General features: G+C 46.7%; 1 protein-coding gene across 2 annotated transcripts in view; it reads right to left on the minus strand.

The window, feature by feature from the left end:
- Nucleotides 1–14984, minus strand: part of LOC147726460 (complement component C6-like) — a 1142533-nt gene that overhangs the window by 993181 nt on the left and 134368 nt on the right. For both annotated transcript variants that reach the window (XM_086960582.1, XM_086960583.1), the window contains exon 2: nucleotides 9838–9997. In XM_086960582.1, coding sequence (XP_086816708.1) covers nucleotides 9838–9980 — 143 coding nt within the window. In that variant the 5' untranslated portion in view covers nucleotides 9981–9997. The remainder of the gene's footprint in view (nucleotides 1–9837; nucleotides 9998–14984) is intronic.

Below are 14984 nucleotides of genomic sequence, written 5' to 3' on the forward strand. Positions count from 1 at the left end.
AAAAGTCTGATAAAGAAAAAACAAGCTACACTAGCTCAGAATGTGTAGAAACATTCAGAAAGAGTCTACCTATTCTCTAACTAAGGAGTGCAAAACATAAACATGTTCTCTCTGCTTGTCATTGTAAGCTAAAAAATAGAGCAGAAGAAAGAAAAGCAATGTTCAGCTCTCATTGCTAAATAGCTGCTTCAAATATGCTCCATGACCTGACTTGCCTTTCACCTGGCTGCTGGCTCTGCCAGCAGAATTTTTAATGTAAGAACTCGTTTGTAATCATTTATAATAGTTGAGTTCTGACGTCTTCGGCGACTGGGTGCTTCACAAGTTACTGATATAAAGAAATTAGAGACTGGTACTTTTACAGGGCTTACAGAATCCCATGTAATATAACATTATTATGTAAGGGGAACTCTAGGATATGTCCAGGCTAATGATAAACTAATCTGAACTGTAACTGACCTGCGGTATTTCAGTGGTGTTTGTCACAGTTTTACTAAGCTGTTTGAGGTTAAGAGTAGGTCATCCCATTGGAGGGCATTTGGGTATTTATAGAGACCCCTTCACTCTTCCCTTTGTACCCCAGTAACTTACATGTTTCTCCTTATTTTGGCAGATGGGAGTCTTGGGGATTTCCAAATAGACAATGAAACAGAGAGAACAGGTGAGTGAGGGTAATTTGCGCTGAGAGAAATAAACAGTAGTCAATACAATATCTGATAAGCTCCAAGGATTAGACTCCGGTCACCCAACCAGAATCAAACAATGTGACTTAAAAAAGACACAATTGTAAAGTTATGAATATAGACAAAAAATCCTGAGCTAAGAATGTTCATCAATATCCAAAAGAAAGGACAAATGTTGAGTTCCAAGTTTCAAATGTTCTCATTATTCTTCATTTATTGACAATCTTCATCAACAGATAAGTTCATGAGAAAATAACCAGTATACGCTGGCTCATGGAATACGTCCAAACTCTGCACTCGGAGGACAAGAGTATACTGGTTATTTTCTCAGCAGACTTACTTGGACACGACTTTCCAATAATAAGGACTCACGCTTTTTTTGGATTGAAATACCGATATATATGGATCACTTTAAATGAACCCTGACGAAGTCTTTGGTTTCTACGACCGAGACGAAACACGTGTTGGCAGAGGTTGCATTCTTATCTGTTGATGAAGATTGTCAATAATATTGATGAACATTCTTAGCTCAGGATTTTTTGTCTATATTCATAGATTTCCAAATAGATGTTATTTCCTTTTTGGCTATTAAATGTGCATGGTGTATAAATATGAGTGAAGCAATGTCTTTCTTAATCCTTTTAAACAGTCCAAACTCGCAGCGGTCGAAATGTGCTAATTCTACCACACCAGAAGTCAATGTTAAGATATTTGTGATTTCAACCAAACAGGAGGTTAAGTTGTGGCAGGCCCATGAAGTGTTTAAAAGGAGGCTTCATCAGTGTTGCATCTGGGACAACACTAGAGGAGAGGTGGGATGGATCACAGTGATTTGTTTTGGAGTTAGGAATGCACTATGTAGAATAAAGTACCTTATGACTTTGAAGCAGGCATTCCTGGATACTTTCTAGTGATACTGTAGTATCTGTCCCCACTCCTTGCTACAGACTTACAATTATTCTTCAGTGACTGTGGGGCTATCATAAGATTTTCTAGAAAGACTTCATAAAGCCAGCTAATTATTATTCAAGGAATGTATTACAACATGTGTGGATGGTTATTCTTGTTTAATTCCCCAATTGGACTTTAGGGCCTTCTCAAGTCTAAGTGGAGTAAGTATTACTTTGCTAGCATACCTGTGTCCTCAGCAAGCAGAGAAAAACTAGCCAAACTCCCCTGTCGGAAAATACCTTCTAATTGGGATATTCCTGCTTCCTCTCATTGAGTAAGGTTGTGTGTAGACACTATTTCTGTTAGTGTTGGGAGTCCTTCAGTGCAATTCTTGGAGCACATGGTAAAGTTGTTTGGGAAAAAACATGGGACTCTGTAAGTAGAGCCATGCAGTCAAGACCAGTCTAGGGGAGTCTACGGGTGGGATCTGCCCTGGGCTAAAAGCAGCATACAGAAGCTTTTACTGCCACGTGGAGAAGTGTGGCTCAGGGGTTAGAGGTGGCAGACCTGGAGCTTGAGTTCGGCCCGGGACCAGGGTTCAATTCCCCGCCTCGGCGGGTCTTGGGTTCAAAATTTCACGGACTTGTTAATTCTCGCTCCGGTGCCTTCTCAACTCACGGGTTCACACTCTGCGACTCTGGGCAATAGCTTGCTTAATCTCCACAACGGCCCCTCGCGGTGGGATGCCTGGCTATCACCTTGTGGGTACCCTGCCAGGGTTATCTCACAGGGGAATACCAGGACGGGTTCCCTAAGCAAGCGCTGAGATGCCCCAGGGTAAGTTGTGTGCTATATAAGTTTCATTCATTTCATTTCACTGGGAAATGGAGGGTTAAGTCCTGGATAGGTTTCTTCCTGCCAGTCTTTTGCAGCTGAGATGAATGGTAGTAGCCCTCACACCGTACTCTGCACACTAGAGCAGGCCCTGTGTGTCGATGAGCTGCCTACGCTTTGACTGTCTCGCATTTCGCCTTGGTCCTAGGAATCGTGATAGTACTGATTCAGTATAATGCTCAACCTTGCTTATATAAACTGAATTCACTTGCCCTATCTCTGGCGGCACGACAGTGTTCACTGCTCTATGCAGTAGCTCTCCCTGGATGTTCCCTCATATATCACTCCATGACACTCATTTCTTTTCAATATATTTCAATCTGTTTTGTTAACTTTACTTACAATGTTTGGACAGTTGTTTGTCTCTGAGCTCTCCAGGTTTTGGGAGTTTGGGCTCTATTCTTTAAGGAAGCAGTTAAGCACCTCACTTTAGGTGCATTCGTCAACAATAGAGTGCACACTCACACATGGGTATTTTAGCTGGATGGCAGGCTTGACACAATTAATATTTTTGTTATGTCTAAATGCCAGTGGCTGTCCCTAACACATGGACGATCCTGACCAGGAACAACTGTGGAATGTGCATCCTTGGGAGGGAAGGAGGGGCTTCGCTGGTCACTTATTAGCTCCTAAGGCACTCCAACAGTAGCCAGTTGAAGAGCCTGCAATAAAAAGAAGGGGGGGCAAACCTCTTCTTTTTGTAGTCGCAAAGGGCACTGTATGAGGGTGCTGGTAATTAAAGCCCTTTGCCACGTCTAGTGTTGTTATGCCAAGCTGTGCCTTAAAGCAGCCTTTGTCCTGGCCTCGGGTATCAAATAAAAGTGAGCCGCAGCAAAGCTTCACCAGTATTCTGCTTCATTTTCCAGAACTTACCCAGACTCTCAAGGGTTCACTGAAGCAGCCCGGGCCTCTTGAGTCTATGGTTGCGCTGCCCCCTCGTGCTCCCTGCAGCACCACCCTATTCACTCTATGCCACTCAGGGTCGGCTTTGCCCTGCGCAGCACAGGCCTCCTGCGAACGAAGCTGTGCCAATGTACTTCAGCCCATGCTGGAGAAAGTCAACAGAGATCCTTGTAGCTACCATGTAGGGGGGAGCTGTCATATGTTAATTGGGGCATATCAAAATCTCCAGCCATGTAATAAGAGAGATGCCCACTATTTTAAAAATGCACAGCGAGCTTCATATCGCCCATAGTTTATACTAAATACAACAACAAAAAGCAAAGTATTATTGTATGTTTTGCTTCCCTATCAAGATGAAATTGAATTCTAACTAGTTCACTCTTACCAACACTTGAATCCAGTGATCTCCAAACCTTTTAGTGCAAGTATCCTAAATAAAAATAATTGTGGGTAAGATCCCAATGCAACGCAAATCATTAGAATGTTGAGGAAGGTGTGAAGACAATCAATAAGTAGTAGATATAAATAATTAAAAAAGTGAGAAATGGTGTTTCCTAAACTCCTACTTTATCAAGGTGGAAGGCACAGGACTTCTCCTAAAGCCTTCTTCTCCTACTGTCCACAGTGTTGGGGGTGTGGTTCTACTCAGTGTTGCTCTTCTTTTTGTGAAGGAATCATGCTCTGATGTTGTAAGTACTTTTCCTCTTCTACTTCCAAAATTCCATTGAATGCACCCCAATATTGAAATTTTTTGGATCTCAGTTTCAGCCTCCATTGTTTCCTGAGTACCATTTTGTTTCCTTTGCCCTTTATTTACATGGCATAAATGGACCGTAAGGGACCAGCTGTTTGCTGTAAATCCCTGAACATTTTGGCTTTTCTGCATGTTTATTTTTAACTCTGCCACGGCCTGGGGCACTACACCAGCTTCATTATGAAGAAACCACCTTGGTCACAAAAGTGAAAGCTAAACCATTGAAAACCAAACGCACTGTACATAGGGACTTCTTTTAAGGTCTGGTCTAGAGACGGCTTCTTCTTGTGATAACATCAAGTAAAATGCATACATGCTTATACATATATATAGAGGGGGTCTGTATCCGCCCCACCCAGCCATTGCTCAGCTTGGGTGTTACATGCTAGATCAGCATGACCAGCAAACATAGAATGTGGCGATGGGTCAGCCCCTTTTAGTCCTTAGCTAGGTTGCCAGCGTTATTCACATTTGTTTGAACACTGAACTGAACAGCCTGTGGGTGTTTGGTGTGAAAGAGGTCATCTTCCATCATTACATTTGCATTCACAATGGTATGCCATGAGCATAGAGATGCAAAGGAGACAGTCATCAGCCCATCTTCACACAGAAGCAGTGTTTTCCTGGGAGCCAAGTGACATGAACTAATTCCAAGTGACATAAACTAATTCTAAATGACATGAAGTCATGGGATACCACACTGTGGTGCCTGTAGAACCGGTAGTATGTACTCCAGTTGTGAGACTTAGAACAAAGGAGCCACTGCACCCTGAGAGTCGCTGTGATATGGATTCCTTAGCATGACTCAATTTTAAATACACTTAGCATTACCCCGACTGAGTTATTTTCCATTATCAGCATCAAACAAGCTGTCTGCACGTTTCACAACATGCAGGCACATTAAGTTTGCACAACACCATCTTCTCATTTGATTATGAGCAGAGTAAGCAACATGAGAATGGCCAAGATGCCCTGAACATCTACATTTCAGGGTTGCCTGGTACAGAAACCAAGATATTGTGCAAGGAGGTGACGCAAAATATGAACACTTGTTCCGAATGGATTTTCCAATGCTTTTCTGCCTTGTTTTTCACTCATATTTAGCTAGATTATAAACACCGAAACCTAACCATTTGTGTCAGAGAGGCCTTTGCTCTAGAAGTATCCAGACAGAGGTCGAATTCCAGACTACTGGTTGCTGCCCCTCTTGGACTGAGGTGGAACACATGGAACAGGAGCTAATGTTTTCATTGAGAGAACACTCCAGTTCCTGTTCCCTACTCATCCATCGGCACAAGCTTAGAGTCTGATAAACTGATGTCCCAAGGCCAGATTCCATCTGAAGCACTCTGGGACTCCGTTTTCTCCATTTTCCCCTAATCATCTGCATTTCTGCATTTGACACGTATTCCGTCAGCGCTTATCTTTTCAAGAGCCTGTGAAAATGTCAAGTCATCCAGACAGTGACCACGCTACGACACCTCATGCAACATCTGTCTTGGACAAGTGTATAAGATAATAATAATAATAATAATAATAATAATAATAATAATAATGATGATGATGATGATGATGATGATGATATGATGATGATGATGATGATGATGGTGGTGATGATGATAATAATAATAATAATAATAATAATAATAATAATAATAATAACAATAACATAAACAGTGTAGTCTGTACTGATGTGTGTTTTACCTTATATGTTTTCAATAATGTATCCAAGACTTGCATATTGACGTACACAAGTCTTTTCAGACATTCCTAAAGTTATGACAGAAATTCCCCATATCAGCTAAGCCACAATATAAAAAAGCCTGTCAAGTGACCACTTGGCAGCAGAGGTCCTTTGCACAGTTTATAATGCAAGATAATGCATAAAATCCTGACAGAGACTGAGAGACTGCCATAATGGTTCTGTGTCCCACCCTACCACAGAGATAAGAGAAGAGGGACTGATGTGTGTTTTCCTTTCGAGGGAAAACTGTCTCCCGGCTACTGTTAATTACTTTCTCTTCCTATAAACAGATATGCTGTGTATTGATTCTCCCTAAGAAACACAAGATGCAAGTTATGCTACTCCATGATCTCATACTTTAGTACATAGAAGTAGGTTGTAGGGTGTTAGGTTGCTAGATGCCATATTCACCATGGTTGAAATATCTGCATTGTTTTCATTGTTTGCAACATGCTTTAGTGCCATTTTAATAAAATTCAGTGTGGTTATTTTACATGTTCTAAGCAACAGAATAAACCTGTCGAAATAAACACTTTGAAGAATTGAGAGTCTTTTTCTTAGTGCAGGATTTGAGTGTGATATTGTAAAAAATTAAATTGGGCTTTGAAAACACCACTACATCCCTGAAGCCATGTTAAGGGAATCTGAGTAACCTTGAAAACACGGACACCACATCAACCATTTATTGAGTGGAGTTGTGTGGGGCTACAACAATTAGTTTTTTCACATTCCACTATTGATGCATTTAACTAAGTATACTCGTGACACTCATGGGTGTGAAAGCAAACCTTGTAGAGCTAAGCCAGAGTATCAGTCAAACAATCAGGGGTTTGTAAAGTACACTACTCACCGGTTAGGGTCTCACGGAGCTACGGGGCGGGGGGTGGGGGGGAGAGGATGTGCAGATCTATTGGGGTCATCTGAAGAGCCAGGTCTTGAGGTCTTTCTGGAACTGGAGCAGTGTGGGGCTTTGCAGAAGGTGGAGGGGGAGTTTGTTACATGTCTTGGTTGCGAGGTAGGAGAAGGACTTTCCACCCGTTCTGTTCCAGTAGATGCGAGGGACAGTGGCCAGGGAGAGGTCAGCTGAATGGAGGTTTCTCTTGGGGGCGTGAAAGGAGAGCAGTTGTTGAGGTATTGTCAGGCAATGTTATGGAGGGCCTTGTATGTGTGCGTAAGCAGTTTGAAAGTTATTCTTTTTGCGATGTGGAGCCAGTAGAGATCGCGGAGATGTTGGGGGATGTGGTTGTGCCGGGGAATGTAAAGGATTAGTCTTGCTGAGGCGCTCTGGCTGGTCTGGAGCTTGAGAAGATGTTTTTTGTTGTTTTCGGTATAAAGGGTGTTGCTGTAGTCCAGTCTGCATGTGATGAGGGTATGCATAACTGTTTTTCTGGATTCAGAGGGGATCCATCTGAATGTTTTATGGAGTATGCTGAAGGTGTTGAAGCAGGTGAGGATATGGCATTGATCTGGCGGTTCATAGTGAGCGATGAGTTAAATATGATTCGAAGGTAACGTGCATGGTCTGTCGGGGTGGGTTGGTTTCTGAGGGCGGGGGCCACCAGGTGTCATCCCAAGCTGAAGCGGTGGAGCCAAGGATGTGAATCATGTTTTCTCAGAGTGATTTTCAGGCAGCTGTCCTTCATCCAGGTGGTGACAGTTTTCATCCCTTCTTGGAAGTTGGGCCTGGTAATCTTGGGCTCCTTGGTGAGGGAGAGGATGAGCTGGGTGTCATCAGTGTAGGAGACGATGTTAAGCCCATGGTTTCTGACGTTGTTTGCAAGAAGATGTTGAAGAGGGTAGTCCTGAGGGAGGATCCCTGGGGTACTCCTCATCTGGTCCCTGTCAGTTCTGAGAGGTAGGCCTGGAGTCTGACTCTCTGTGTTCCGCCTGTGAGGAATTAGCGTATCCAGTCTAGGGCCTTTCCTCAGATGCCAGTGTCGTGGAGTCTGGTGGCTAGTGTTTGGTGGGAGAAATTGTGGGAGGCTGCCGATAGGTCCAGGAGAATGAGGGCCGCCATTTGGCCCTAGTCAAGGAGGGCATGGATGTTGTCAGTGGCGGCAAGGAGGGTGGTCTCGGTGCTGGGGTTGCCTTGAAATTTGAATTGGTAAATGTCTACGCCGCTGTTGGCATCGATGAAGTTTCTAGTTGGGTGTTGACGGCCTTTTCGATGACCTTGGCTGCGAATCTAACCAGCAAGATGGGCCTGAAGTTCTTGAGGTCCATGGCAGTCTTGAGGGAGCACTTGATTGTTCAACGTAGCTCGGGTGCGATGGCTGTGGCGGCTTTGCGGAAGATGTGGGGGGACATGGGTCTGAGGGTGCTCCGGAGTAGATGCTCTTCATGGTCATTAAGGTGTCTTCTGTCATGAGCGGGGCACACGTGAGTAGGGCCTGTTGGGTTGCATCGCTGGGGGCGGGAGTTGAGGCAGTGCAGAGGTCTTGGGCATCGAAGTTGTCGTAAAGAGTCTTGATCTTGAGGTGAAAGAAGGAGCTGAGTCTGTTGCAGAGGTCTTGGGAGGGTGAGGCGTCTGTCGTTTTGCTGTTGGGTTTGGCAGATTCCAGTATGATGGTGAGATAGACAAGGACAGCTCCTCCGTTTGAGCAAAGGAGAGTCACCCCACGGAAATGCCCCAGAGAGAAAAATAAAACGGTAATTAAGTTAATTAGTTCCCATTTTATTTTTCTTCACCCCGTCCCGAGTGGAGCGTCAGGATGGAGTCAAGGCTGCTGCTCAATGACATCAGAAAATAGAGCAAGGCATTTTCAGTTTAAACTGCGCATTGCTCTTTTTGTCCGTCCTTGCGCCGGCCTGCCACACATGCATATTTTACACCTCTTTAACCCAGCTGTCTTAAGACATCTTGGTTAGAGAAAGCCAAAGCCTCCAGAGCGGTGGGGAGCGCAGAGTAAGGATGCTCCCAGCAATCCTAGCACTGCTCACATGCTGCTGAGAGCAGCACTAGGATTGGTGAAGGAAATTTAGGGGCATATTAACAACTGACATATTGCTGCTTTTTGTAGCGCCAGAAAAGCGGCAATCAAAATTTCGCAATAATTACAATGCGCCGCTAACATGAATTAGCGCATGTTAGCAGCAGTTTTCCTAATGGCTTGCCTTGCATTACTAATTAGATGCAAAATAGGGAAAACAGCATTGCAATACGCACTGGCACAGCTTTGCCAAATTAACAAGCCAGCTGCGGACCCGCGAAGTAATACCTGAACTCGCGCTAAGCCCCCATTATCGCCTGATTTTAACATCTGCAAAAAAGCAGACCTAGCATTATGTCCTATGGGAGGTGGATTGTGAAGTTAAATCCACATTTCAGTATCAGCGAGCTCTGCCATTATCGTTGATCATTTATCTTCGTTTTTCTCGCATTGAAGAGGTTTTTGGCCGCTATCGCTGGATTTTATATCGCCAATGCGCAAAGCGTTGTTAACCCCTTCCACGTGGTGATAATTCCCGGGGAAGGTGGGTGGGCTGCGTGTGGCGCCGCAATGCTCGTGACAAGCCCAGCTCATCAATATTGTAAAACATTGTGCTCATAAAATGGACAAACATCCTGAACGCATAAACATCCCAGTGAAGAAGGCAGCTCCCCTAGCGACAACTGCTGCACCCTTTAAACAATAATGCAGAACCACAAGCCAGTACTTGAACAGAGACAACGGTGCTACCTTTCTGAGACTACTTTCTGGGGATACCAATGGAGGTTCTCCCCTCTCAGGGTGAAACAAAGCAGCATCCAGAGGCGCTTCATTCCAAGTTTTGGGGATTCTCTTAATATCAGGAGTCAAACTGTTGTCAAAAATTAAAAAGATAAGAGTATGTTAAAGGACAACTGAAAAGGTCTGGGTCGCACAGCTGCACAGGTTTCAGGGCTTCTCTGGGACTGCTCAAAGAAGTTTCTTATGAACATATCAATAACAATAATCTAATAAAAAAAATATGAAGAATAGACATACCTTCGTCTTGTCTGTGTCCCATAATTGCAGGTTTTAGAGCAACTTGACCAGGAAGCCCATGGATAATGTTCACAGAAGCAGGAGAGTGATTTTCCAACCAGGGCACAGAGCAGAATAAACCGTGTAAAGGTGAACCGATCCATCGATCAAAGGTTGTGCACTAAATAAAAAAAGATTTGAGTTAATGCTGAATACATTATGGAAAATACTACCGAAGTTAGCAACAACAATTGTGAAAATATTTTCACTTTGGTAGAACGGATAGACCTTATGAGATGATATAGGGGATAACCAAATATTGGATTCTCTTCTGTGGGGTTTAAGTTTGGGAGCAGCACCCATTACAGCTGGTGAAGTCAAAAAGCGGTTTTACCCTTTGCACCTTTAGAATATTCATGTGTTGGGATTACAACCACATCTGATGGGGTCTAAACAGTTTATTGTGGTTTGGCCCGAAGAACTATGCTTCCACTGCACTTGTCCTGGTTCAGCCTGTGGATCTACAAGAAGTCACCTCCTACAGGATAAGCCCGAGGCTGGACAGCTAATGACTAAAAAATTACAAATAAAGAGGCTAAAAAAGAACTTCGTGTCGAGATTTAGGCTGAACCTCTTAGAACTAGCACAGCTCTACCAATATCATGTTAAGGGCGTGCATGAAACCTTTACTGCTGCCACTAAGACTTATTGGGCAAAGACCTCTTGGACTTAAATACAGAAACTAATATTTGTGCCCTGGATAGAGTGAACTATGTTCTTGCCCAGGTCTCATTACATGTAATCACATTGCTGTACTGCAAGGCATGGCTAACATTGGCTAGAACGAGGCCAGTTCTCTTGGGTGTGTCTTTGCAAGGTGAGCTGCATGTGCCATCCACCACTTACTGGATCAGTAGGCTAGAGTCCCCAAGCGTAGAGCCTGTAGAGCACTCTTCAGTTCTTCCAATCCCTCTGCCACCCCAACTTCTTTCAAACTCCCTCACGCAGAATTGAACCAGATACAATGTTTATTCCAGGTAAGAACTTCGCTCTCCAGCTGAGTGGTCGCTCCCCTGCCTCCCTGGCGAACTGTGGTATCGTTGTTCCGCTTTATCCTAATTAACTGCCTGCAGTCTGCTCTGCTTGCCGCTTTACTTAAATTACATTTTCAAAGCGCGATTGTCATTGTATAAGCATTGTAATTGTATTTGCGCATTTTGCCCCAAGCGCTCCGCTCCGCTGACCCCTCCGCTGCCATTTTGGTTGTTGTTGTCCTCCTCCGTGGCCCGCCCCGCCTCCCAGCTGAGCCGCCCTCCCACTGCCTAGAAACAGCGCTCCGTGTCCTGAACGCGCTGTGACTCGCTTCGCTCTCCAGCTGAGTGGTCGCTCCACTGCCTCCCTGGCGAACTGTGGTATCGTTGTTCCGCTTTATCCTAATTAACTGCCTGCAGTCTGCCCTGCTTGCCGCTTTACTTAAATTACATTTTCAAAGCGCGATTGTCATTGTATAAGCATTGTAATTGTATTTGCGCATTTCGCCCCAAGCGCTCCGCTCCGCTGACCCCTCCGCTGCCATTTTGGTTGTTGTTGTCCTCCTCTTTGGCCCGCCCCGCCTCCCAGCTGAGCCGCCCTCCCACTGCCTAGAAACAGCGCTCCGTGTCCTGAACGCGCTGTGACTCGCTTCGCTCTCCAGCTGAGTGGTCGCTCCCCTGCCTCCCTGGCGAACTGTGGTATCGTTGTTCCGCTTTATCCTAATTAACTGCCTGCAGTCTGCCCTGCTTGCCGCTTTACTTAAATTACATTTTCAAAGCGCGATTGTCATTGTATAAGCATTGTAATTGTATTTGCGCATTTCGCCCCAAGCGCTCCGCTCCGCTGACCCCTCCGCTGCCATTTTGGTTGTTGTTGTCCTCCTCTTTGGCCCGCCCCGCCTCCCAGCTGAGCCGCCCTCCCACTGCCTAGAAACAGCGCTCCATGTCCTGAACGCACTGTGACTCGCTTCGCTCTCCAGCTGAGTGGTCGCTCCCCTGCCTCCCTGGCGAACTGTGGTATCGTTGTTCCGCTTTATCCTAATTAACTGCCTGCAGTCTGCCCTGCTTGCCGCTTTACTTAAATTACATTTTCAAAGCGCGATTGTCATTGTATAAGCATTGTAATTGTATTTGCGCATTTCGCCCCAAGCGCTCCGCTCCGCTGACCCCTCCGCTGCCATTTTGGTTGTTGTTGTCCTCCTCCGTGGCCCGCCCCGCCTCCCAGCTGAGCCGCCCTCGCCCCTCCCCCTCCACCTTCCATATATGACAGGAGTTCCCGCGCGCAGCGTTCACGCGCAGCGTTCGCGCCCCAGCCGCGCCGAAGGTGCGCCAAAGGTAAGCCCGTCTACGCCCGTCCGCGCCTGGACCGCGCCCAGCGCCAGACCCCCTGCCCCTCGCGCTTCCCAGCCCTCCCGCATTACCTACGATGCCGCCACCCTCCTAGCCCTTAACCCTGGTCGCGCCCCCAACTGCGTCCAAGCCGCTCCTGGACACACCCATGGACCTTTCTCCTGCTACTCCTGCAAATTCAGCGCCACCGACAACATCTCCGCTACGACCACACCACAGACTCTCGACCCCAACCACCTACAATGCATCCTTCTCAACACCCGATCGGTCCACAGACACGCCATTGACCTATGGAATCTACTAGACACCATCTCTCCAGACGTCGCCTTCCTAACAGAAACATGGATGAACGCTTCTTCCGCCCCAGACATCACCATTGCCATCCCTGAAGATTATAAGATCACACGCAAGGACCGTACCGGCCACACAGGAGGAGGCATCGCTATCGTCCATAAAAAATCAATCCACATCTCAACCAGCTCTGACGTCAATCTCGCCAACTCTGAACACCTTCACTTCCAGATCCACATCGACCCCAAGACCACACTCAGAGGCACCCTCCTCTACAGGCCACCAGGACCCCGCGCAAAATTCAGTGAAGACATCACGGACTTCATCACTCCACACGCGCTCCCCTCCAAAGATTACATCCTTCTGGGAGACCTCAACTTTCACATTGAAAAGAACAACGACCGCAACACCACCACCCTCTTGGACAACCTCGCCAACCTCGGACTTAAACAACTGGTTACCTCCCCCACCCACATCGCAGGTCACACACTCGACCCCATCTTCACCTCCAGCAACCATGTCTCATTCAGCCACACTACGGATCTCCTCTGGACTGACCACAGCTGCGTTCACTTCACCTACAACAAGCCGAAACCCACCAACCACCTCCAACCAACTCTGCAAAGAAACTGGAACAAAATCACCATCGACCAGATCTCCTCATCGCTCCTTCTAAACACCCCAGCCCACTCTTCTAACCCAGACCAAGCCGCCGCCAACTTCACCCTATGGTTATCCAACACCGCCGACATCCTAGCACCACTGAAAAAACGTCAAAGCAAACCTGGCAGCAAGAAGGCCTCATGGTTCAACGATGATCTTAAGAAGTCCAAGAAACTCTGCCGCTCCCTTGAGAAGGCCTGGAAAAAAGACCCAACCACTAGCACCAAGGACGCCTTCAAAAACGCCACCCGCACACACCACCAACTAATCCGAAAAGCCAAGAAAACAGCATTCAAGGATCGACTAGACAACAACGCCCACAACAGCAAGGAACTTTTCAACATCATCAAGGAATTTACCAACCCCTCGGCCAACTCCAACGACATCACCCCCTCTCAAGCCCTCTGCGACTCCCTAGCTTTATTCTTCCACAACAAAATTGCAGACATCCACAACAGCTTCGACAACCAACCCGGAGACCAACCCACCCAACCATATGCTGGACATTCTCCCCCCTTGAACACCCTCAACGACTGGAACCCAATCTCCACTGAGGACACCATCCGCCTGATGAACTCCATCCACTCAGGATCCCCCACAGACCCATGTCCTCACCACATCTTCAACAAAGCGGACTCCGTCATAGCACCGCACCTCCGAGACGTCATCAACTGCTCCTTCAACTCCGCCACCTTCCCGGAGAGCTGGAAACACGCTGAACTCACCGCCCTTCTGAAAAAACCCACAGCGGACCCCAACGAACTCAAAAATTACCGCCCCATATCGCTCCTTCCTTTCCCGGCCAAAGTCATCGAGAAAGCTGTCAACAACCAACTCGCCGCTTTCCTCGAAGCCAACAAATCCCTCGACTCCTCACAATCTGGCTTCCGAGCAAAACACAGCACTGAGACCGCCCTCATCGCAGCAACAGACGACATTCGAACTCTACTGGACAATGGAGACACAGTCGCCCTCATCCTCCTCGACCTCTCTGCAGCCTTCGACACAGTCTGCCACAGCACCCTTTTACAACGCCTCAGAAACATCGGAATACAAGGAAAAGCACTTGAATGGATCACCTCGTTCCTCACCGGAAGAACCCAGAGAGTCCGCCTTCCACCATTCAAGTCCGAGGCCACTGAAGTCATCTGTGGCGTACCACAAGGATCCTCACTCAGTCCCACCCTCTTCAACGTATACATGAGCCCCCTTGCGGCCATCGCTCGCCAACACAATCTCAACATCATCTCCTACGCAGATGACACTCAACTGATCCTTTCTCTCACCAATGACCCCAGCACCGCCAAAACCAACCTACACGAAGGAATGAAAGAAGTTGCCGAATGGATGAAACACAGCCGTCTGAAGCTGAACTCAGATAAAACAGAAGTCCTCATCTTAGGTACATCCCCCTCTGCATGGGACGACTCTTGGTGGCCAGAAGCCCTTGGAAAAGCACCCATCCCGACAGACCACGCACGGAACCTAGGCGTTATCCTGGATTCTTCACTCTCAATGAACAGACAAGTCAGTGCCGTATCCTCATCCTGCTTCAACATTCTTTGCATGCTCAAAAAACATTTTGCTGGATCCCCACCGAAACCAGAAAAACAGTCACCCATGCTCTGGTCACGAGCCGACTGGACTACGGAAACACCTTCTACGCAGGTACTACCGCTAAAATCCAGAAGAAACTCCAACGAATCCAAAACGCCTCAGCCAGGATCATACTAGACATCCCGCGTAACAAACACATCTCTGGCCACCTGAAAGACCTCCACTGGCTGCCCGTCGATAAGAGGATCACTTTCCGACTGCTGACCCACGCACACA

This window comes from Lissotriton vulgaris, chromosome 3_1 (genome assembly GCF_964263255.1).
Source record: "Lissotriton vulgaris chromosome 3_1, aLisVul1.2, whole genome shotgun sequence".
Classification (NCBI taxonomy): Eukaryota; Metazoa; Chordata; class Amphibia; order Caudata; family Salamandridae; genus Lissotriton; species Lissotriton vulgaris.